Below are 26,467 nucleotides of genomic sequence, written 5' to 3'. Positions count from 1 at the left end.
CCATAAATAAGATTTTAGTCATCCTGCAGGGAAAAAAAAATAGTTTTTTCCTTTTCCTACATAACATCAAACATCTGCATAGTTTAGTAATCCAAGACAACTTGCCTCATAGCATCACTCAACAATTATAATTCCTGTTCAATTTTCAAATCAGTACATGCTTTGGGACTTATAGACTAAGTTGCTAAGTAGCAACATATGGCACACTACTGCTCCTGTGATGTTGCTGCAAGCAAATAGCATAATTCTAAACTTGAAATGATTTTTATAGAAAGCCAATGCTGGAACTGCTCCAGAAATGGAAGTACACTGTAAAAATTAATGATATTCTTTTAGACAGTCCAAAGGGCTCTTTGGCACTATCTACTGCATGCATTCTCTACCTCTTAAGCTAGAGTATACAAATCCTTAAAACTTTTTTGCATATAGTTTTATAATTGATAGGCAACTTTTAAATTGAATATACTACCTTATAATAAGCCTGACAAGTATATAATAAAAACTCGTAAGATTTCCATTTTACTCTGGCACCATTCTTGGAATATTGACTGTTTTCTCCTATAATAGATATTAAGTGTGCTGGTCACTCAGTGCTTTAATTTAAACATCATTTAACTTTTTTCTTATACTGGTTAGAATTTGAACCAGCAATTCAAGACTTCTTTGTGTGTTTCCAAACCCTGGCTAAAGGCATCTTGTTGCTTAATACCTCCTGAACTTTGTCCCATTAAGAGTTTGTGGGAGAATGTGAGTGGGCTAATGAAAGGAAGCCAGATGAGCAGCTTGTCAGAAGCCCACTTCTTTGCCATTCTGAACTTGTCATGTTTGATTGAGATGACAGTATCTAGACCAGAAGGACACAAAGTAGCAATATGTAGGATGAACAAGTCTAGAGATTTAACCTGCAACATGAGGACTAGAGTTAATAATACGGTATTTAGGGCTGGGCGTGGTGGCTCACGCCTGTAATCCCAGCACTTTGGGAGGCTGAGGTGGTGAATCACTTGAGGTCAGGTTTGAGACCAACCTGGCTAACATGGTGAAACCCTATCTCTACTAAAAATACAAAAATTAGCCAGGCATGGTGGTGTGTGCCTGTAATCCCAGCCACTCCAGAGTCTCCACTCCGGAGGCTGAGGCAGGAGAATTGCTTGAACCCACGAGGTGGAGGTTGCAGTGAGCTGAGATCACATCACTGCACTCTAGCCTAGGCAACAGAGTGAGATTATGTCTCAAAATAATAATCATAATATAGTGTTTGGGATGTTTGCTAAGTGAGTACGTTTTAGCTGTTCTTGCCATACACACACAAAATAGGTAACTCTGTGAGATGATAGATATGTTAATTTGCTTCACTATATTAACTGTTTTATTATCTATATGTATATCATAACATGTTGTATGCCTTAAATCTATACAATAAAACGTATCTTATAAAATATCTGGACCAATATGCCAGCAGGCAGAACAAAACAGAGGGATACTGGGCTTCCCACCTCAGAAATTTCTCTGGAATTTTCTCAGCCCACTCAGATATGCATGCTCTGGGGTTCTCTTATCTCCCCATAAAACTTCAGCCCCTTTCTCCAGCTCCTAGAATAGTTGTAGTACCTTTCATAGTCCTTTATATGAGGCTGTCATCACAATATAAATGTTCATCTAAATTAAATAACGTCAAAAGAAGCAGAAGAGAAGTCTAGTTCTCTTCATCAGAACTTTCTACAGCACTAGATTATTTTATTTGATTTTTCAGGTTTGAATATGTGCCATGGCTTTCCCCCATTCTTTCCTCTTCTGAGTCAGTTTCAAGAATGTCCTTTTCTCCCAGGCGTGGTGGCTCATGCCTGTAATCCCAGCACTTTGGGAGGCCAAAGTGGGCGGATCACCTGAGGTCAGGAGTTCGAGACCAGCCTGGCCAACATAGCAAAGCCCCGTCTCTACTAAAAATACAAAAATTAGCCGGGCATGGTGGAGTGCACCTGTAATCCCAGCTACTCGGGAGACTGAGGCAGGAGAATTGCTTGAACCCAGGAGGTGGAGGTTGCAGTGAGCCAAGATCACGCCACCGCACTCCAGCCAAGGTGACAGAGGGAGACTCTGTCTCAAAAAGAAAGAAAGAAAAAGAAAGAGAGAGAGAGAGAGAGAGAAAGGAAAGAAAGAAAGAGAGAGAGAGAGAGAGAGAGAGAGAAGAAAGAAAGAAAGAAAGAAAGAAAGAAAGAAAGAAAGAAAGAAAGAAAGAGAGAGAGAGAGAAAGAGAGAAAGAGAGAAAGAGAAAGAAAGGAAGGAAGGAAGGAAGAAAGGAAGGAAGGAAGGAAGGAAGGAAGGAAGGAAGGAAGGAAGGAAGGAAGGAAGGAAGGAAGGAAGGAAGGAAGGAAGGAAGGAGGAAAGAAGGAAGGAGGAAAGAAGGAAGGAAAGGGAAGGGAAAGGAAGGGAAAGGAAGGGAAAGGAAGGGAAAGGAAAGGAAAAGAAAAGAAAGAAGAGAGTGTCCTTTTCCATGGCTGCCTGTTGGTTCATTCTGTGTTTTCCATCAGTGCCCTCGACTCAGGGACTCAGCTCTTCACATGCCTGCCTCAGTTGAAGTACTGTCTGAAAAGATCAAGAAGGACTGATCTTTTTTATACAAGAAATAATACTTTAATATTAAGGAAGAATGAGAAGATTTTCCTGGCATCAGGTTATGGAAAAGCTCAGGTTACTTGATTGAACCAGATTTTTAATAAATCACTTCCTCTTAGACCTTGACCTTTGCTCTGCTAAACTATTTCCTTCTGTTTAGTTCCCTGCCTTGCTCCCTTCATTCCCTCCCTCCTTCCCCACCACCTTCCTGCTTTCATTCCTTTCTTCCTTCTTCTTTCCATGAAAAGTTATCGTTTAAGCTTGAACTACTTTTTGTTGTTCATTATGAACATTATAGTAAATCCTAAATATTAAATATCCTGGTCCGATATCATGTTTTAGAGGATTCTGAGATTGTGAGCAGTTTTCTCTCTCCCCACCCCCAGCCGCCTCTGGAATTCTGTCTCTTAGTTGGTCCCTCAAATCTCAAGATTAAAAATAAGAATGATAAAATATAGCAATATTATGTTTTCCTGGAATCAGTTACAACTAAGCATTTGACATACAGTTCATAAAGTACATTTTGAATATAAAATTGAAGAGCATGTATATATCCAGGTCAGCTTTCATGTGAATTTGAGGTTTGATTTCTAACTCCACTGGGCACCTGTCCCTGATAGCAGCTCAAATTCGACATATCAGTTCATCAAACCACAACTCATCACCTCCCACCTGCTTCCTCACCCCCAATCTTCTCTTTTTTCTTTACTGCTTATAATCAGAAGTGTTAACACCACCTCTTCAAACACCCAAGACGGAGACTTGGGGAGTCTCCCTCGTCATTCAGCCTTTGGTTAATTCCAGACAGTGTTGATTCTACTTTTTGACCTAACTATTGAATCCATCTCCTCTTTTCCAGCTACACAATTTCTGCCTTCGTTTTAGGCCTCACAGTTTCTCATGAACTCATCTTACCTTCACTCATTTCCTTTTCCTCATCTTTGCTGAACGGTACACACCTCAGTGCCTTGCCATTGTCTACAAGGCTGCTTTATCATGGTGTGTATTTGTCCCTGGGTGGCACATGGCACACTGGCATCACCAGGGATGTCCTTGTCTTGCTCACCTGATTGTGAGCTCTTGAAGCTAGGACTTACTCTTGTTTCTGTCTGGCTTTCCTGTGCCAGGAATAATGTTTGACATATCAGAGGTATGCAGCATTGTTTCTTGAAAGATGAGCAAATCAGCTAAAATATTTTACGTACATTTTTTTAAATCACATGAATACTTAGAGTCTTCCATTGCAATGATTCTTGACCCTGCATTGCAGACATTTAGCAAATCCAGCCCTACCCTGTCCATGGCAGTAGGACACTTTATCTTCGTGCCAGTGCCCTTGTATATTAACAAAAGTTTCCAGCACTCCCTCCTCCTTGGAGAATTATTTCAAGTACAAGACTCAAAGAGTTAACATGATAATAAACTAGATAATGACAGTCAATGCTTGTTACAGTAACATCAGGCTGTTGTTTATCATCAGCAATGCAATGGAATTGGAAATAGTAGTGTGCTCCAAATTTCTTTTCGTACAATATTCTCTCAAATCTGCTGTTAGAATTATGTTTTAAGATTTACAAATGTATTAATGACTCTCTATTTGTTTAATTTCGTGTTTTCCTAATGAGAAAATTCTCCAGGTTAGAGTGTAGATGAGGTATGACAAAAAGGGCCTAGAAAGTGTAATATTTTTAGAGTACTTTTGAAAAACAAATCTCCTTACCGTGGGTCATAACATCTCCATGATTGTGACATAAATTTGAACTGTAAATTGGACCAATTCCTTTTAGATTAGTTCCTTTTGGCAGAAATTTCAGAAGTAACATTAAGTTGACTTTTTGACCATTGACCTAACAGAATGATAAAGCTGCCGTGCTCTGAGTAATCGAGTTAGCCCAACAAAGTCTGGCATCTTAACAAGCCCAGACTAGTTACTCAAACCAGTCTTCAGTGTAACATTCAAATGATTTCTCTGTGCAGTCCCGGAGGTATTCATTACAGACAAAATTGCTCTTGTTGCCTTGCATACAAGCTGAGTTTTCAATGGGAAATGAAAGGATGCCTGGAAAAATAGGCCACCTAATTAAGTTAAACTACTCTAGCATTTGGCTTGACATCTTCATTACTCAAAATTAAAAAGATGCTTCACTTGAGCACACAAGTTACTATTGTTTATGTTGTTTTCTTCCTAAATTGGTTTCTTACATGGAAGTCTGTTTTTCAGCATTATATCTTGAAATAGCTCACATAATTCTTACAGTTTATAAAAATGTCTTAATAGCTGTATGGATACTGAATACAGGCACCATACAAATATATATCTTAGGGCTTGGGATAGTCAAACACACATTGGCCTTTCTGCATATTTTGTTGGCCGACCACATTGATGTTGTTGAACTTTAGGTAATTCTTGACCCATCCAGTCTTTATTATCATTATTTTAGTTGGGTATTGACTCCATTAGCTATAAATGATCATCTACATGAAAATATGAATTCCTAAAAAGAAAAAAAAAGAAATAGGCCATAATGTTTAAACTGAAATTCATTTGTCCAGTAAAAGTGTTTTATATCAACCTCACCAGCAGAGGAACTATTTTAGGAACATTTTAAAACATAAACACATGTAGAGCACACCATCTACTGATTGCCAGTTTCTACTCATTGACACTAATGAGGCTGCTGACAGGTTAAATGTTGTGTATCATATACATTTCCAAGCTGTGGGATTTGTGAATATAAGACTCATTTTTTATTTGTTTCTGGGTAGGCGTGAGAATTTTAGAATAATTGTCAAATAGTGTGTTTTGTCAAGTATTAGGGATATGTATTTCAGTGACAAAAATTATGAAAATATCTGAATGGAATAGCATTAGTGGTAAAAACAGATTCTCAAAACCTCGCGCTCCATATGGAGCATGATTTATTCAATGGACAGATGTCAAGTGATGCCAGCACATTTAGGCGTTGGAGGGAGGAGTTGTGGCACTACTGCAGTCTGACCAGTTGTGTGGTAGCATTTGATACATTTTGAAAGCAGCCATTTGGCTTATTTACAATTATATTTTGAACAATTTTTTTTTCTTTAGCATGTGAACAATTATGAAAAACTAAATGATCCTTCCTGTTAAATTTTGCAATTATAACATGTTATATTCTTTTCTGGTTGCACATAACAAACCTGTCACTAAAGAATGCCCTCCAAAATAAGTATAGTATTTCAATTTAAGAATAGTAATGTGTTGAATATTGTCACCTGGCTATGCTGGTTCCATTTCCAAGGTATTTAAAGATTGTTCTAAAGAAACACTGAATTTTTGATATGTCACTATGTTAAGTAGAAGCACTTTTGCCCATTTTTACTATAAAAAACAGTGGGGCTTAGAAAAGTTAAGGTGTTTTCCAACCACCCCAATGTCTTCTGAGACCTCCTTCTGTGTATCCTCACCTGTCACCTCAAACACCTTTAAAAAAGTGCCAAGTTTCCCTCTGCAGTTTCAGTTCCTCAGTTTGGGAGCAGACCTAGCTAGACTTCCCAGAAACACAAAGAGGGTTTTAGTGTAATCTTTATCCATATCTGTATTTTTTTTCTTTCTCCTGTGTTCTTTCTGATCTATATTATTTTACAGTTTGAGTATTTAAAAATGTAACTATAACCCTAATGATTTGAAATTAGTTGGTGGCGATCTTAGAAAATGTTCTCCATACATTCTTTGCTGTTCATAAATTAGGATAATTGATGCTGTCGGTAGCAAAGCCAAACAAGTGACTTCTAAGGCCCAGCATCAGATTATTCAAATGTAATAGCCTGATCTGAAACTCCCAAGGGTTCTGATGGTCATGATTTGAGACCAGTAATGAAGGCTTTTCTGTATGCAACTGGGCCTTCCAGCATTTCAGGAGAGGCCTTCCTTCAAGAAGAGCTAAGCCTACTGTTTGTTGTTATTCTCCAAAATCACAAAGAGAGTGACCTTGGAGGAAATGGGAGTGGGGGACAATAGGGATGCTGGGTGAGACCGGGTCAGCAGCTCTATACAGAAATTGCCTTCAGGGATGCCGAGACTTCCCTGTACCATGGGTGCAAAGGTTTTTTGTTTTTTGGGTTTTTTTTATTTATTATGCTCTGACCTCAATGAAACTTCTTGCTTTTAAAGATGATGATAAATTTCAGTAGTAGGAAGCTTCTCCTTGCCTGGAAGTTTAAGTCAGTACCCTCCTCTCTCAGTTTCCCGAAAGAATTGGATTTATAATAATAATAGCTGTCAGTTGGAAGCTACCAGTTTCTGATAAGGAACTAAACAAAATCTACACACTTACTTTCTCATTTGATGCTTACAACAATTCAGTGAGGATTAGAGAGCTAGAGTGACTTACCAGACCTCCAAAAGATAGTAAATATCAGAGCTAGGATTCTGGCCTTGGAAGGTCTAAGGCTTCTGTCAAACTCCATCCTTAGTCAGCTAGGCTTAATTTTATTTTAGAACTTTAAGGACAAAATGTTGACATACTTCAGTTCTAAAGAGTATTGAGATAACTGCAATGTGTTACATGTGTGAGAATACTCTGGGAAATATTAGCTTATGCCAAATGAAACCATGGATGCTTTACCATTTCTTACTTACAAAGCAGTAATTTCATACTTGTGCACACATAAAAGCTGAACAATCATGCAGTGGATATTTGCTGTCCCTGGATTCCTTGATGCAGAGCAGTGATTCTTCCCTCCCCTTCTCAGCCAGCTTTTGCCATGCCTGTGTCACCACTGCCCAGTCCTTTCCCTCCACACTCCACTGCTTTTCTTGTCCAAGTCCAGGACTCTTTTCCCACCCTAGTTTCTCTTCCTTTTCCCCTCCAGAAGATAAACTACAGGAAGTCTTTCCACAGAAGACATCTCACCTTCCCTCCACTCTTCCCTAGAAATCCCACTTCTGGGGAACTGAACATTGAGGGGTCTTACCGTCATTAACCTGGGGGAAACTGTCTTCATTTTTTCAACTATTTTTTTTCCACATCCCTATCTTTAGCATAAGCTTTCTTTGTAGGAAAGATCTAGCAAGTGAGATGACCTCCAGTATTTAGAGAGATGCACTTGCAACTCTTCCCTGGGAGGAGGAATTGCATATCAGCGTGTGATGAGTAGAAATAGGAGCTTCTTTTTCTCCTTTCTGGACCCCTTGATTAAGAGGCAAACCAAGAGCACAGGCTTTCTATTAGCTCTGGTCCTCCGCTAATTTGGCTTCTTCATGCAGAATGTGAGTTTGCACCCAGCATTTGCTGATTTCTACTCAACAGACAAAATAAAAATGATTGGCCATGAATAGATACATACAGCATGTGTTTTTATATGTATATATGAAATATACACATATATGAAATATATACATATTTATTTTATGTTTTATATACATATAGAAATAGCCCAACACTGAATGCTCAACTCCCTGCTGGTTGCCTGCATATGACTTAGCAAACAGAACCTAGCCTTAAGCAAAAATCAATTTAACACATTTCTTTTAAAAAATAAACATTTATTAAAACTTAAAGGCTGCACGTGATTTAAAAGAGTATATTAAAACCTAATACATTGCAATCAATTGTTCACAGTAAACAATGTCTATATACTGTTTCTTTGGGATTCCCATCTACCCAACTAGTTCTATAAATGCAGACAAATAATTTAACCTCTCTGGAACTCATTTTTCTCATATGCAAAGTTCAAGGACGATTTCTTAGGTTTCTTCTTGAGCAAGCATTCTATGATTCCATTTGAGCATAAGTAGAGAACTGTAGAAAGTTATCCTAAGGAAATAAGTGGATTAAGTTATTTGTCATGGTGTGGTTTGCAACAGCAAAATCTGAAACATCCTAAATGTTCAAAATGGAGAACTGATAGAATAAATGATAGAACATGAGTACAACATGCAGCCATTTAAACAATAAGGTTGATGGTATTTATTAGCATGGAAAATTATTCACAATCTGTTTTAAGTCATCACATTAAATTATATAATGGTGTGATAATAAAAATATAGCTAACATTTATTTATTGCTTCTTTGAACCAGTGTATTACTCAAAGTATTTACATTATCTCATTTGTCATATTTAATCCTGATATATCCTTAATGAATTGAAGACTAATATCATCCCTATTTTATAGCTTTGGAAACTGAGGCTTATAGAAATTAAGTAAATACATCTACCAAGGGATGAGCTGAGATTTGTATTTAGCATTTCCAGCTCCAAAATCAGAGCTCAATTATCTGACTTTTGTTAGGGAAAACAAAAACAAAAGCTCAAAACAAACTAGCAAATAGGCACTAAAAAGAATCTCGAAAGACACACATTTTAATGTTTTGCTCCTGAGTGGTTGGATTAAAGATGATTTTTTTTCTTATATATATTTTCTAATTTTTTTAAACTAGTTAACATGGGTTATTTAAAAAATAAAGCCAAAAAATATGGAACTGGATCTCAGAATGTATGAACTCAATATGAGAACTGAAAAAGTCTAGATGATTAAAAAATATAGATTGCATTGTATATAAAATTATGTGCTGAATGATGAAATTAAATACTTCAGTTACCCCTTTTAACATTGAATATGGAATGATGACCTAGCACTAAAAAACATGTCCTGACTGACTTTCAGAACTGGTTCCTTTCACTTGAATCTGGTCTCTCTAATGATTTGTTTGTGGTTTGGAGGGGGAGTACATTATTTGTTTTCCAGAAGCTTGGGGATTTTTTTAGCCAAAGGAGAGGTCCTCATTTATGACAACTACGCACAATGCCTGGTATGAAAATATCCCCTAAAAATACTGCTTGGAGACTTATGTAGACCCCCAAGCAATAACGAGAGAAGACAAATCTCTTCCCCATTCTGGTATCATTAATGAATTACGGCAGGAGAAAGCCCTACAGGTAAACACTAAGGACTTTCCTGGAGGTATGTGGAGAGAGAGACAGAGAATATTAGGCTACCTGCCCCACCCTCACCTGATCTGCTTCAGGTGCTTAGCCCAGGATCCCAGTACCCCCTGAATCCTCAAAGCCTCAGCTGGCAAACCCTGACCTCAGGGGCCCCCAGCCCAGGCCCCAGGAAGAGCCAGTGTCAGACATTCTCTGGGGCAGGTTCAAGTTGACCTCGTTTTCTGGTGTCATTCAGGCTTTGCACACTGGGTTTTCATAAGTGAAATTTTACCTTTCTCCCCAGTTCCAGAAGAGGCCTGCATTAAGCCCAGTAGACTGAAGTTTGCTTTGATTGGTGGGACCAATCTTGCCCTTGACATTATCTTAGAGGTTGAAGGCCTGACCTTGCTGTTGAACCTGCGTGCCGTTACCTGGACATTAGCCTGGGCTTGCTCATTTGTCAGTTTTTGTGGTCCTCCCCTGATCACTTATCGCATCTTGGCAGAAGTGTCTGATCTTTAGGCTCTGATATCAGTGTAAATCTCCTTATAGCAATCCCTTGATCATCCCAGGTTCAAGTAATTCTTTTTGTTTATACTCTGATATCACTTAGTTTGACACTTCAAATATACTGCTCTTTATTAAGAGCCTAAGTTCCTGTTTCTCTCTACTAATTCACTATCTTTATAACAAACTGTGTCTCTTTTTTTTCCTAGTATAGAGAGATTTTTATTGGACTTATGCAAATAACCATATCACCATAAGAACACTCACAGTTTTTGAATTCTGGAGGAATCAAGTAACGTAATAAAACACTTTTATCTTTGTTTAAAAAATTATACTATACCAAATTGCTGTAAATTACATCTAGCTTAAGAGAGAAAATTTTCTTAAATCTAGAAGACAAAACATTTGAGTAAAGGACCAATAATATTTTAAATAAAAGTATAAAAACCTGATCTTCAGCATTTATTCAATCTCATATAATCAACTTTTGTTCTGCTAGATCTCTGAGTCATTTCATGACTCCTTCAAATTCTTTATTAGAGTTCTAGAAATTTTATGTAGCCTATGGATCTTAAAATTATCTGAAATTTGTATTTGAGAGAACTTGGAGTCTTTCTCATGAATCTGATTGTAAATGTTTTTAGAGAATAATAAAAAACAATAATGCTACACAACTAAAACTTAGAATAGCATGGTTAAAAAGCTGATGAAAGCTTACAATTGACAGATATTCAATTATTTTTATTTTATATAACATTTTAAGATTACCAGGTTTATGACTGACAACACATTGAATTTCTATAAATTTATATGATTTTTGAAACATGTACACCAACAAATACCCATAAATGCAACTAAAAGAAGATCTAGTATCACCTATAACTTGACAATGTTTCTTACACAATTTAACAAATAAGTCTGATTCTTTAAATCTTTACAAAATGAGAGATATCTTTTGATGTTTTTCACAAACTGTGTCTTTCAGTTCTTTGTATCTCAGATCACTCTTTGCAGGATGCTTACACATAGTATGTGTATGACAATGCTTCTGTAACAAATGAGGCACTCATTGCTTTTTATTTAACACCAGTTAAAAAAATTAATGAGCACAAATAAATGTCATACTTTCTACCAAAAATTTCATTTTGGTAACTGTTGCTTGAAAAATTAGTACATTGTGTGTTTTTAAATGAAGATGATTTATTGCCATTGTCTAACGCGTGAAGAAAGACAAAAAAATTGTTTGCAGGATCATTGGCTTGAGCACATCAATGGCACTGTTGGACAATTCTTGCTGAGTGTTAAGATGATTTATGTAACAGACTGAAGCTTTCCACAGTAATACATTATAGTCTCAAGCTATCAACCCTTGTTCATGCAGAAACAAAAGAATCTGAAAAATACCTACTCCTGAAGGTCTTCTCAAAAGAAATCAGAGATTACGTTGACGCTGTTTAGACTCTTTCAGGAAAAATCACCATTACATGTAATATCTTTACTTCTAAAAATGTGCAGAGGAAGCTTATTATTTTTCTAATAAACTTTTCAGTTTAATTTGCTTTCCCTTCAGTTCTCTGAATCATGCAACAAGAATGTTTAATAATAGAAGATGAAACATGTTTAAACATTGGCATTCTTCTATCCTTAAGTTTCAGGAATTATGTTACAGATTAAAAATTAGTGCATTATGTATATGTTTGATGGCAGTACTATTTATTTATCTTTCAGATAAAGTTCTATATGAGAAACATATTTTACAAAGTTATAACCATAGCCATATTTTTAGTGTATGCATGATTGCATGAATCCATCACATAATTTAAAGATACATACGAGATGGTATCTTTTGAATTCTTCTGAGTTATGGGACTTCTTGTCACCAAAGATAAAGTGTTCTGTATAATGATTGCAATATGTGGACAGAGACCCACAAATACAATGCCTCTCTGGTAGAGTAACTAGATTTTGAAAAGAGAAGAAAAGGTAATGTTTAAAAGAGATTTCCCATTATTTATTCCTGGTTAGCATATATTAACACTGCCTAGGCCATATGAAAACATGAATTCTCTGTAGCCAAAAGAAAAATCAGCATAATTAACATTCCATTTCCAGATGTAATCATATAGAATAAGAATATAGGAACAGGCTGTAGCAAAAGGAAATGTGGATTGCAGAAGGAGAAAATAATGTAAACAGGATACTCAGATCATGGAACATGTAAAAGCAGTATGATTAAAAAGGAATGTGAGTATGTCAGAATCAGGTGAGAAGTTTCCTTTTCTACTGAAATGGGATGCTGGGAAGGTTGGACTTCAGGGAAGGACTTTGGCGTTAGTCAAATGACTGAAAAGGCATCCAAGCAGATCAAACCAAAGCAAATCAGAAGGATTCCCTATTAATTTCCCAACCTCAGTCTCTTGATTCTGTTAATAGTCTCAAAAGTGAGCCTCTAATTAGCAATTTGACCTCCTTGCCAAGAATTGCCCAGGGAAGATCGCTTTTCTAGGGACACAGCCAGTATGTTAGAAATCATAGCTTTTGTACAAATTTAGGCAGTGACATTCTGGTTCAGAAATTCATTTGCCTTTTACTTGGGTTGGTAGGAGTCAAACTGTGAGAACCCGATCTGCCAGGGCTGCAGGCCTGCCAGCAGAGCTCCCTGAAGGAGCAAAGTTGTTGGGCCTCTGCACATGCAGTAATTCTCGGCACCTTCCACTTCCTTTGCTACCCTGTCCCCCACCATCTTTTTATTCCTTAACCTAAAAAGTGCAATTTAATTCCATTAGAATAAAGGTGAAGCTTTAACCTAGTTATTTATGGGGAGCAATTAAATAAATACATCAGGTATGAATGGAGTTACACTTTTCTCCACTGTGAGGCTGAGGCCTAATCAATGGCAAATATACTGAAATTCCTTTATAATGACATTGTGGAGAATGGATCTAAATCTTCTGTACTGTCTACAGTTGTTTGTTTTCTTGGACATGACCCAACCCGTGGGATGTATAAATCCATTTAACAGTAACCATAGCTATGTAAAGCCGTTGTTTATCCAGAACTTTGTATCTGGCAAACAATTAGGCTTTTTACATATGTTTTTGTTTTTAATACTTATAAGAACCCCATGGTTTTAAAGCTTGCTGCAGAACCCAAATTAATACATGGTTTAAAGGACCTGGAAGCAGACCTTGTCTATTGGGCTTCAAAGCCTCAATTCTTGGCAACACGCACAGTGGCCAATCTTAACAGTCACTGAAGAAATCATGCGTATTCTCACCTAGTCCAACATCTGTCTCCTTCTCATCAGAGAAAGATGTAGCACTTTATAAGCTAAATGTGCAATTACCAAATTTTAAGGTTTTAAGAAAATGACTTGAAATAGTCATTGACTCTCTATTATAGAACCGTAGAAATACTCTTGAGGTTGATAATATTTTGAAATTACTACTTTAATGCTCCCAACAGTCCCCTTGTGGGCTTGAAAAGTTCATCTATTTTCCAGAATTAGCCATGCCTCATGGTAGTTCACTCCACTCTAACCCACATTCAGTGGCACTGGGATCCTGCTGCCTGTACGCAGAGTGATGCACAGTGCCTCCTGCGCCGGAACACAGGAGTCCTATTACCTAGCTCAGCACCAGCAACACCTTGTGACTGTCTTGTGTCTCGAACCAGGGAGTAACTGAAGATCAGGGAGAATCTGGTTAATTAACAGTAATATAATTTTGAGTTCTTTGAATCATGTGCATCATTTAAACTGGCTCTGGTTTAGAACAAAACACTTTCTATGCTAATATGTTTCCAATTTACCTTGACTTAGTATGGCGAAGATTCAAGATAAAATTAAAAGTGTTGGCCTGATTTTCACCCTGCAGTCCCTAAATATTTTTTCTCTTTTGTGTAAGATGGTCATTGCTGACTTTCAGCATTGGTTGGGGAAGAGGGAGCTCGCATGGTCGTGCTGCTGTTCAAGTTCCAATCCCTGAACTGGGATGGGTACATGTCACTGTAAAATGTGATGAAGATGATGAGAGCACCTTTGAAAAACTGTACCTGGCCTCCCTCAGCATTCTAGACTGGAACGTAGTAGCCTCGTAGGACTTCTAAGGACATGTGATTCACTCCTTGGCAGCCTCTAATTTTTTTTTTTTTTTTTTTTCCAAGTAGTGCTGTTGTCTCCTGGGCCTCTGGGGATCATCATGGAAAGGACCAAGTGATCTTTGTTCCCAAGAGGGTTGGAGAATGAATGATCTGTAAATTCCAGGCCTCACTGTGTCTTGAGGGAGAAAAATAGAGCCCAAGTCAGAAAAGGACCCTGCTGGAATAAGTGGACATGAGCACCAGGTCCCCTATATCACCCAGGGATGGCCTTCACATAAGCCTTCTCTGACAATTCAGCCCCTGATCTCATCACTCATATACCTTCTTGTGGTCTAATCAGGCCTTCTCTGCTGGCCAGGCATGGGCATCAGAACTGCTGCTGTGACTTCCTTCACGTGCCCCAGCAGTCACCCAAAGGACCCTGATGTCCTGCCTGCCGTGGAGGTTAGGCTCCACAGCTTCTGACAGCCAGGGGGTCACAAACTCTCCTTTGCAAATCCTCTGAAATCTGTGTGTCACTAAAGGATAGTAGGTGCCAGTCACTTCAGGGGATCAAAGCAGCAGTCAGAGAGGAATTATGGTGGTCAGTTTTGCATTGTTATAAAGGAATACCTGAGACTGGGTAATTTACAAAAAAAGATATTTAGGCGGCTCACAGTTCTGCAGGCTGTACAAGCATTGCACCAGCATCTGCTCAGCTTCTGGTGAGGCTTCAGGAAACTTTTACTGGTGGTGGAAGGTGAAGGGGGAGCAGGTGTGTCACATGGTGAGAGAAGGAGCAAGAGAGATGAGAGGAGGCACCAGGCTCTTTTTAACAATTGGATCTGTGTGAACAAGCAAGAACTCACTCATTAGTTGGTGAGGAGGGCACCAAGCCATTCATGAATGGCATGACCAAACACTTGTCATCGGGCCCTACCTCCAACACTGAGGATTAATTTCAACATGAGATTTGGAGGGGACAGGCATCCAAACTATATCAGGGATACAGACTGCTCTGCCCAGCCTTCCTGAAGCTGCTCAAGCCTCTACTCCCCTAACAGGATATTTTTGGCCTCTGGATATTCTGTGAGATTGTTACATACCATGTAGGTAACTGGCCTGTGCAACGTCTTAACAAAAGATATTTACTCAAACCCAGGAATAACAGTGTATATTCACAAACTTCGTGCCTTTAAAGAGTCATTTTAGCATTCATTTATTCATGCACCTACGCATTCACTTCGTGATTCATTTATTTATTCATTCAACAAACATTGAACACTAATTCCAGGTAGGCAGCTTAATGGGGAAGAGGGAAAATATTGAATCATATTCTATTGCATCACATCCCCCAAAACTGCAAATTGTCTAAATTATAAAACTCTTGTTAAGTTAAATGTATGTATATTCAGTTTCTAAAAATCAAAATAAAGCTCTCATGTCATAGAAACCAACGTTGAAGAATTAGCAAATTCATTTCCACATTAAAAAAAATAAGTAATTAGCCTGGCATTGAACTTGTTGTAAGTTCTGGGACATTTTGGCATTTATGCAATTACCACTATACTTTTATATGGCATCAATTACACTGTAATAGGCTCATGGCAAATAAGTATATCATGACTTCTAATATAAAGAACAGAAACTACTAAGTAACCTTAGTAGTTAAAATTCTTGATCCACATAACTACCTATTACCAGTTAAGTTGTGGAATCTGTGGTTTTGGTATATAATTGTCTGAATTAAATACATTAATGTGTAATTACGTGAAAAGAAACCATGTAGCTTAATTCAATTACAATACAATTGTTATCACTGAATGTAAAGTGATACCAATTAAACCTTCTTTTAAACACCACAAATTAAGATTTAACTACTGAAGAAACTCTAGAATGTAAAGTGATGGTCTACTATAGGTGGAATATCCCTTAGTATTTTCAGGATTTAATGGCATTCCTAAAATTAAAAACATCTTTCTCCTTTATTGCTGGCATTTGTTGTGCCTTATTCAGGAGAGTTTCTTTCTCTTTTTTTTTTTTTTTTTTTTTTTTTTTTTGAGACCGAGTCTTGCTCTGTCACCCCGGGCTGGAGTGCCGTGGCACGCTCTCAGCTTACCACAACTTCCACCTCCTGGGTTCAAGCAATTCTCCTGCCTCAGCCTCCTGAGTATCTGGGACTACAGGCATGCACCACCACACCTGTCTAATTTTTGTATTTTTAATAGAGATGGGGTTTCACCATGTTGAACAGGCTGGTCTCAAACTCCTGACCTCAAGTAATCTGCCCACCTCAGTCTCCCAAAGTGCTAGGATTAATAGACATGAGCCACCGTGCCCCGCCAGGAGAGTTTCAAACAGGCACTAATTAACATCTTAAAAGATATCAACAATTCAGCATTTGCATGTTGACAAAGAGACAAATTGTGAAATCTGTATTCATATAGAGTAAATATTTAATTTCAGTGGGTGGGCAACAGGGAGGAATTTGAAAAAGGCAAGGCCTGATATTAATGCTAATACTATTACTTAAATTATGAAATTTTGTTTATCAAAAACAGTTGGGTGTTGGCAATTTTGTATCATTCAACCTAATAAGATAGTAGCAATTAAACTACTTTATAAATAGCATAGCAATAAAAATGCCACCTTTATGATATATTTATCCCTCATGTGTATTGAGTTGATCTTTTCCAAGCTGAGTGAACTTGGACAAGTTATTTAATTTCTGAGCCTCAATTTTTATCTTCAGGAAACTGGGGGTAATAATTGCTACACAATGGATTACTGTAATGATTAAAAGAGGCAACATAGTCAAAGACCTTGGAACAGTGCTTTAATACGAAATAGTCATCTCTCCCACCTCCCCATTAGGCATCTTTTATGCTTATATGCATACTTGTACAAGGAACCAATGGCTTAGATCTGTTAAGAGTCTAACACATATCAGATGAGTGAGAATTTCATCAAACTTGTAATTTTGACACAGCACATACATATTTTTCACATGAGATACATATTGTTAACAGGAGAATCTGATAATACGTGATTGAACTTTTAGAGCTGGTGGGGTTTTTTTTTTAGCAGAACTTTAGATATTTAAGAAAAATTTTCTGCATAAGAGTCAAATTTTCCTTTCATACACCTCCTGTTTCTAACCTACATGTGCTGCTCTATGACCAGGTCTAAATTCCAGATGTTCCAAGTAGCTCTTCATTTAATCTTGTCTTCTGATGGCACCTAAACAAATATATCAAAACTTGTACAACATTTAGAAAGTGGAACTTGAAGATTTTCTTTCTGTTAGACAAATAGACGCCATCTGGAAAAAATAACCCCAGGCACTTGGACAGAGGAGCATGACGCTTGTTGGCTGGACACCCAATGAATACCTTACACTACTTTCTTTGGCTCCCACCCTTGCCTGCTCATTTCAAATCTTGAACACTTGAGCAGGCGCTGGGCTGTTAGACAAGGGAATCCTTGTTCCCCTATACACCCAAACACTATGAAGGCTCACTCTTAATTTGAAAGATAAGCTTGCAAGAATTATCTGGACCGAAATGTTTCCTTTCATACTGTGACACCTGTTCTATGAAGGACTGCTATATATCACTGTGTATTTAATATTAATTGGTAACAATGTTTTATTTTTTATTTCTTCCATATATTTTTCAACATTTGCCACATCCCATTTTAAACAGGCGTGTCCTCATATAATCTTTCCTTCCTGCTCCCCTCCCTCCCTTTCTATTTTATTTAATGCTAGTTTGTAAAAGAAAAAAAAAAAACCATATATGTTACTGCTATTTATTTTACTGACTGACTTTTATTCCAGGATTAGTATTATAATAATATTAGTACTATTTTGCCTTTCAAAATGGACAGAATTGAATTTAAATAATTGCAATGTTATTTGTCAGCTCTTAGGGGGAAATCAAGTAAATCTTATTGGAAATCATAAAAGTAATCTTCACTTTGATTTTGATGATAAAATCTTTATGATAAAAATAGCTTTTAATGGCCTTTTTTTCATATATCAAACTTTCAGCGGAACTACACTTTTATGCAGCATGCTTAAGTCACTTCTTTTCTAAGACATTTTCTTTTGTCAATTGTGAGCAGGTAGCCTTTCAAAACCCAAAAGCAATTGCCCAGAACTTCTGGAATTCATTTTTATTACATCCCATGATCTGAGCAGTAGGGAGCCCTGTGAAACATGTTTGATCAAACATTAATTTTATAAATTGCCTTCCTTCCCTACAATTCCCATGAAAAAGGTATTCAGCTAGATTAAAACTCTGGAAAATTTTAATGGGAACTTTGAAATCTGTTTGAGTTCAGCTTTTTGGAAAAATAAAACCACCTAATGGAAGTAGTCTTTATACCAGAAGTAGATCTGCCTTTGAGGCAATTTTCTTTCATGCATAATGATGAAATGGCAGCAGGATAATCTGAAAGTTTGAAACGTCTTTGCCAAATCCATACGCTGCTTGTAATAATATCTAAAGGGTCAAGTGTTTGATATGATGATGAACAGCAAGAAGATGATAATTTGCAACAATGTCACTCTTGTCTTTCACAGTCCTACCCTGGTCCAAGCCTGGAAAGTGAAGACTTCAACATTCCACCAATTACTCCTCCTTCCCTCCCAGACCACTCGCTGGTGCACCTGAATGAAGTTGAGTCTGGTTACCATTCTCTGTGTCACCCCATGAACCATAATGGCCTGCTACCATTTCATCCACAAAACATGGACCTCCCTGAAATCACTGTCTCCAATATGCTGGGCCAGGATGGAACACTGCTTTCTAACTCCATTTCTGTGGTAAGAATCTGCTTACCTGTTTGTGGTGGGGGCTGAGGGATACCGTAAGCACATGGACCAAGTTCATGCGAAGGCCTGGCGTTGTGATGATAGCATTCTGAAACTGTTTCTAGCTATGGAGACAGTTCTTTAGAAATCATACACATTTCTAAAGCAATGTTCTGTTTTATATTTAAGTCAAGGCAAAATCAATTAATTACTTGTGCAGTCACTCATATTTATGACCCAAAGTACTAAATACTGTTTGACACTGAATGTGTTGTCATAGAGTCAAACCAGCTTACCAGCTTTCAGAGAAAAAGTCGCCTTGAAAGATGCTACCTCTCATCCAGTAGAGGATTCCTCCCCGTAAGGGAGATCCCCACATCTTCTCAACTGGAGCTGCTGTTAACCTTGATTTTCCTTCCTATTTTCGGCTCTCAAGTTTCACAAATGTATACCATAGGAAAATAAGAAAACAATTTTCAGTTTTATTTTGGAGGTATAATTCTGATGAAAAAAAAATGTATCTCCATTAAAGTGTTTCAGTCTACAGGACCTGTTGTTTAACAATTTATAATGACAACACTATGAATTCCCCTTAATTTTTCAAATTTAATAGGAATGTGTATCAACCAGCAAACTAGCAAAAAATCAAATTCTCAGGGTCTACCCAGGGGCTCCAGGGGTTTGCATTTTTTACAAGCATCCCACACTTGAGAAACACTGGTTTATTATAAAATCTTTCCTTCTGATTTTTATGTCTATTGAAACTTAATAATTTCTCTGTCTATACCCCAGTAGTGGAAAAAAAATCAGTAGTATATGGCCGAGGAGAGAGCTTTAGACCATGTCATAAAACCCTCCTCCCAGGTTAACAGTGACTTTTAATTAGCACTTTTTGGTTTTCATTGTTCAGTCACTTAACATTTCAACTAACTCTCTTGTCATTTTCATAAGTCACTGAACAGTACTGTCATTTTCACAATGAATAAATTGATTAACTTGCCAATATTATGTTGTTTCTGATTAAAAAACACATTTCATATTATCACTTCTCTAAATCATTGGGGGATATATCTCTAACTTGAGTGATTTTACAGGAGGAATTTTCTATTAATCATGAACATAAGGGTGGAATAAAAGTAGAGTCAAAAGAAACTCCAAAGTAGTTTCTTTAGAGTATGAAACCCAGAGCCTACTGCCTAATACACAATGGTGTATAGAATTTTTCTAAAATCTGGCAGCCATCTGGGCGGCCAAGAGGGGAGAACTCATTGGCAACACCGTCACTCAGGTTTTTAGATTATATTCCACTTGTATAGATTTAGCTTATGAGTATTAAGTATGACTCCATAAGTAGAAAATGGATTTTTTTTTTAACATGCTAAATGTGTAAAGCTGAAAAATGTATTTCAGTGTAGACACCTTGAAAAATCACCTGCCTGCTTCTCTTTGGGACTAAACCTTCAGACCCGATTCATGAGCCAAAGAAGGCATTCAGGTCATGCCTCTGTAGGGACCCCTGTTCCCTAGAAAGGAGAAGAAGGGGGCGGTCAGGATACGTGGAAAATGCCAGTTTTGTTCTCTAGGCTTATTCCCCATGGTGGGAATGAGATTGGGGCCATAGGAAGGATAATGAGATATTCAGTTATATAGTTCAAGCCTTTTTCCTTTATAAAATTTACCTCCTTTCTAGTAACAAATTTACCCTCCTTAGCATTTCTACATCCATCTCAATACACCTTTAAGATACCTCACACTTAAAGAAATGCTTATGCAGTGTCAGTAACTGTGGCTCAGAGATTTTTTCCAGATTTGCTGCCCATGGCAGTTATGCCATCCTCAAATGGCACATTTAGGACTGGGCTCAGACACAGCCACAAGATAGGCCATTTCAGCTCTGTTCCCACTGTCCCTTCCTCTTTCCCTATCGGGAGCTTCTTTCTGTTCATAAAATTTCGTTATTCTGTCTGCCCACCAACCCACTGTCAAAAACTGGACTTTGATAATTTTGCCTCAACATAGTGTTTCCCTAGGAACTTTCAACATTTTGCAGGGTAGAGGGGAAACAAATCCCCTATTTGGCCTAAGCTAAAGGAATGAAGCTCTGATTTGCCATTCTAGTTCTTGAAAGTGAGCCTGTTCAGGATTTTCATAGGGTGGCAAGTCTTTCCAATACCCCTCAAGCTACATTCTGGAGCTGCACGTCTACTGTGCCTCCTCACAGCACTGGTCCTAGCCTTTAATGCTGCAAGCAAAAAGCGACTCCAGCGAATACCCGTGTTGGTGAGACTGTGGGTAAGGTTCAGCACTTCCCAGTGGAATGTGGTGTGATGATGGAGTTCTTCTATGATCTGTGCTGTCCAACAGTAGTAGTCACTGGCTATTAAATGCAGCTGGTAGGACTGAGGGACCAATTTTTCATTTTATTTTATTTTAATTAATTTACATTTAAGTAGCCACATTCACCTAGTAGCTACTGTGTTAGACAGTATAAGTCTAGTTAATGATGTTGACTCTAGCATTAAGTCTATATTAAGCCCATTTTTTCCAAGCCAGCATGGTCTCAGAGAAAGAAGATTTGGAGATTACATTTATTGTTTCTGTTTCTCAAGGCTTGGGGATCTCTGGCTGGATTCCAGAAGCCAGAGTCTGATACACTATAAAGTTGCAATAGAAATCTAATAAAGTTGGAAGAATCAGGAGCTATCTTTTGTCTATTAATTCCTATGAGAAACAAAAAGCCTCTTCAGTTCTTGTTTTGAGCTCTCATGTGACTAGAATGCCATTCCTCAGTGTATATATTTTGAATGCTTACCATGGTCTCAATGTTTGAAAAGGCTCAAATGATTGATAAGACCTAGCTACTGTTCTTCTGGACAGTGAAAACGTAAATAGTTATGAAACAATTAGAAACATGGGGCAATTAGAGACTAAGAGAAGTGCCCAACTCAGATGTACTGGCCATGAACTGAGTAGGAACTCTTAGTCGAAAGAGATGACTGTACTCTGGTTTGGGTATAAAACTTAGTAGAAAAGGTAGGACAACAGTCACAGCTTGAAGGTGGGCTTTGATTTGGATAAACCAAGAGGAAAGAAGAGGCATGTTGGAGAGTGTTCAAAAATCAGATTGGGTATTTTGAAATGGGAGATTTGACGAAAACCTTCAAAAAGTAAAGAACTTGGCCATGTTAGGATAGATTATAAACAATCGCTGGTGGTTTTTACTCAAGGGCAAAAGTACTATGAAAGCAATGTTGTAGGAAAATCCTTCTGGCAATAGGACCCTGTGTAGATAGCAGGGGTAAGAGACAGGGGTTATGGAAAGCCCCTTGGGCCTGTTATCCCGATGTAGGTAAGAGGTGCCGAGGAACTATAGCAGTGTGGTGTGCCATTAAGCCATTTTTGCATCCACAAATATGTATGGATCTAAAGATGAACAACATTTTGTCTTTTCATATTTTACATTTTAAAAGCATGAAGGGATTATTTTCTTTGAAAGAAACTTTGAATATTAAATTTGCTCATCACGCTTCCTTGTAAAAACGTACTAAAACTCTTTGCTAGCAAGTTTTCTCATGGCTAATATGATCACAAAATTTAACAACCAAGCTATGGGCTGGTTTGCCAATTGTTGAAATATGTTTATGTGTAGGGACAGTTTATGTCATCAGTGCCCATTAGACAGGAATATAGTGTCTACAGATATGAGAGCGTATATGTTGCCCACCTAGAAATGACAGTGCCCCTTCCAAGATTTTCTTTCCAGGTCAGTGTGAGAACAACTAATAAAAGCTAATAGTTGCAGATTCTAAATATTGATTTTGCTGTGAATTTAAAATTCCTGTGAGTAGAAGCCATCCTGGGAAAATGTATGTATAGGATCAACTTTCTCTAATTATATTTTCTAAAAGCTCTTGAATGTGATCAAAGCTGAACCTTTTGCTGTTAGTATTGTGATTGTATCTTTGTGTTAGTATTTTCACATGGTGACATTTTACGATTCAAATGGATCAATGAAGTGAAAAACACTTAAGTTCTTGTATATTATTTATTATATATATTTAGATATTGCATAGATTTTGGATGTTATTGTGATGTTTTATATATGCATTATGAGATATGAGATATTACTTATATATCAATTATTATAATGTATGTCATTTGCTGAAATTTTGTTTTTAGATATATTTTCTTGTATCTGCCTCTGTTTCTTATGTCCACTGGCAACATAAGTGATACAGTTTCACCATTTATAAGCATTTCCTACAAATACCTAATATAGTAGACATCAACAATTTAGTCCATAATTAAAAATCAGTATCTGAATGAGGGACTAGTATCCCAATTTTACAAATGAAAAATGAAAGTTCAAAGTGGTTAAGTGACTTAATGGCTGAGCCAGTAAATACTCCAGCTTCCTTATCAGGAAAGTGGAGATGATAATACTAGGCCTTACCTCACGGGGTTCAGGAAATATTTAAGATTACTCAGACCAGTAGCTGGCACATAGGAAGCATTATATAAGTGCTGGTTAAATAAAATTAGAAAAGCAAGTCTGTACAACTCTTTTGGAGAAGTTAAAATGCATAGGAAGGAAGACTTTCCAAAAGAGTTATTTATACTTTCACCCTGAATCTTCACATCTGTCAAAAAAGACTGCAATAAGCCTACTATTAACCAAAGGAGTATTTACCTTTTACTGGGTGTCTTTATTTATCATTGTGATTCAAATTGATGTCTTTGGGCCAGAGAGCCTCAATTCAAATCCTGACGCTTCTGCGTACCAACTGTGTGACCGTGAGTAACTTTTTGTGCCTCGGTTTCACCTGTTTAATCTCATCATGTTGTAAGTATTAAAGTAGCTATTATCTGTAACGTCTAGCTAGATAGATTCAGTAGGAACCTCTTTCTGATAAAAAGGTATCCAAGGTAGATATCTGTATTGCCTTCTGGAATTTATCGTAGACATATTGGGGTGCAGCATACATAGGGTGAAAGTTTTTCCCAAATTTCCCACCACTTTTTTGCATTTTCTTGTCTGTGCGTTTTATTGTTAGTAGGGATTCCTGCAACTAGTTAAATTTCTGGCACTTTGAAAAAGATTCCGTTTTCCTAAAGTCCCTCTTTTCTAAGACAGGCTATAAAACAGGGTAGAATTTCTGTAAGTATATAACTGTCAAATAAGTGCCAATTAGTTCTGATTCTCTAGGTCCAAGTTAAATAGCCATTCATGACCCAATATGTAAGAGTTCCATTTTTCTCAACATTCCTCTGAGTTATTTTGATAGTGAGTAATTGATTTGTGTGCACTTCTCAGAGAGTGGAGTCTGGTTAGAAAAGCATTGAAATGAGAGCCATGGATAAGCTTGTCAATCATGGGCAAGTCACTGAACCCTCTTACCAGCAGCATTAGAGTAGATCTATGCAAGACTGGGTCCACACTGAGCTTGTTGGGATGTGGGGTCGGGGGTGGGGCACAGGAGTTAGCCGGAACAGTATTGCTTTTATTTTTATTTGCATTTCTTATAAAAGTTCCCTTGAACAAATGTTCTGCCCCCAAGAAGATGGGAAGCCCAAGACTAGTTGATCTCCGTGATCCTTTTCAGGACTAGCATTTTCCTATAATTTGTTCTCTGTCAACCACACAACTTTGATCTAGACTTTGAGACTCACTGGGTTTGTCATGTTAGTTACTTAATAATTTTTCTTGCCATTGCTTTGGCTGTCTCAGTGTTTTAGCTGCACCTCCCTACCCCCCTTCAAAGTTTAATCAATTGTAAGAACCTACTGGATAGATAATTTCTTTTGACTGGAAAATGTAATCCTGCCATTAAAAAAAAAAAGTGATGTTGCTTTTTGTGGATGGATAGTGTTTTCATGTTGTTCAAAGGAAACTACAGAACTATTTTAGCAGAAAGGTAGAATAAGAAAATGCCCATATTAAGTATTCATGGCTGAAGAAAAATCCTTTGATTTCTCCAAACTGAAATCAAGAGCCTCTCTTCTGTTTCTCCCCACTTTGGTACATTCACCACTGGGCTTAATCATGGATTGGTGAACGGGAAAATGCAACCTTGTATAAAGTCATCCCAGACTCTCAGCCTGGCCTATATGTGGTGATTGCTTGTTCTTTGTGCAGTCAACAGAAGCTCTTTCATACAAAGAAAAACCGTGCAAAGTTTTAGAATGGCCTCGAAGAAAGGATTCATTTAGAACCTGGGCTTTTTGTAGAGTGTGCTTCCTAATGACACATTATAGAAAATTTACAATGAGGAAAGCAACAAAGGCGATTTCAATTTCTTTGAATGTGTCAAATTTCCAGTTCTGGAGTTTGAAATGGAAAAAAGATGTTAAAAGGCAATAAAACTGGGGGGTTTATTTCCCAAATGCCTTCTTTTTCCAGCGAACAAAAGCAAGCATAATGTATATACTCAGATTTATTGTCATTTTTAGCATTCAGTCATGGTACACTTTGCATTCAAAGGCCACTGTACAACTGTTTTGACAACCATCACTTTCATAGGTGCTATGCAGGACTCATGAAACTGAAGCAGAAGTGTTCCTTCAGGCCTATAGGGAGTGCCGCACATCAAGGAAGTCAGATGTATTAGAGCAGCATGAATTTCCAATATGTTACCATTATGGAAAAGACCACTGGCATATTGAATAATGCAGCTTTCAAAGCCAAGCAGAAAATGTGATTACAGACAATTTGATTGGTGTTTTTAAAATAAATATTTTCTAAATCTTGAGGTATTTTATTTCATGTAATGCATAAAGCATGTAACCATAGACTAGAGCTAGGCATCTTTCAGAACACGGAGGAGCTTAAGATGTCAGCCCATTTAGTGATGGAATAATAGAGGTGTTTATTTAAAATGGAATGGATGTCACAGCCGCTTGTTCCTTTCTTTAAACAGAAAGGACAATAAGCCATAAAAAATAATTTTGCCACTTTGACAGAAGAAAATGATGAAGAACAATTATTTAGCATTATACCACAATTCATCAGATGTTTAGCAATTACAACCTGGTTTGTTTTTTTTTTTCCCCCCACAAATTATCCTTTTTTGAATATCGCAGAACACAAGAACAATGCATTAAACCACTTTAATACTGTGAAGAAATGGGCTGGTTTTTTTGTTCTTAGTTTTGACCAAATACAGTAAATATGTGGGTTGGCTGTGTTTTTTCTTTTTGGACAAATGCTTAATAAGGCCAAAAATAGGTGTTGTTTGTAGTTAGTTGTTAAAATCTACTTAAGACCTTTGTTTGTGCAAAACAGACTACTTTGAATGTGGTATTAATATAGTTCAATGGACTCAGTATGTTAATGATTTAGGGCTATCTTTTATTGCTATAATAAAATATTATTCCAAACTAGAGTTCTTCTTAATAGTGTTCAGGAAAGGAGCCAATTTAAAAATAACACTTTTTCTTTTCTAAGCCAAGTAATCAGACTCAAGATTCACTTGGTGTATAGGAGTTCTTGTACTTTTTCTTTAACCCTAGAGTTCATACAAATGTGTGCCTCACCCATACATG

The 26,467-nt window shown here is 37.3% G+C and overlaps 1 protein-coding gene across 2 annotated transcripts in view; it reads left to right on the top strand.

The window, feature by feature from the left end:
- Nucleotides 1–26,467, top strand: part of TOX (thymocyte selection associated high mobility group box) — a 308,730-nt gene that overhangs the window by 162,788 nt on the left and 119,475 nt on the right. For both annotated transcript variants that reach the window (XM_008000714.3, XM_073018101.1), the window contains exon 3: nucleotides 18,695–18,937. In XM_008000714.3, coding sequence (XP_007998905.1) covers nucleotides 18,695–18,937 — 243 coding nt within the window. The remainder of the gene's footprint in view (nucleotides 1–18,694; nucleotides 18,938–26,467) is intronic.

The sequence above is a fragment of the Chlorocebus sabaeus genome, chromosome 8 (assembly GCF_047675955.1).
Source record: "Chlorocebus sabaeus isolate Y175 chromosome 8, mChlSab1.0.hap1, whole genome shotgun sequence".
Classification (NCBI taxonomy): domain Eukaryota; kingdom Metazoa; phylum Chordata; class Mammalia; order Primates; family Cercopithecidae; genus Chlorocebus; species Chlorocebus sabaeus.
Note: the sequence above shows the minus strand (reverse complement) of the source record. Positions and strands in the feature narration are given on the sequence as shown.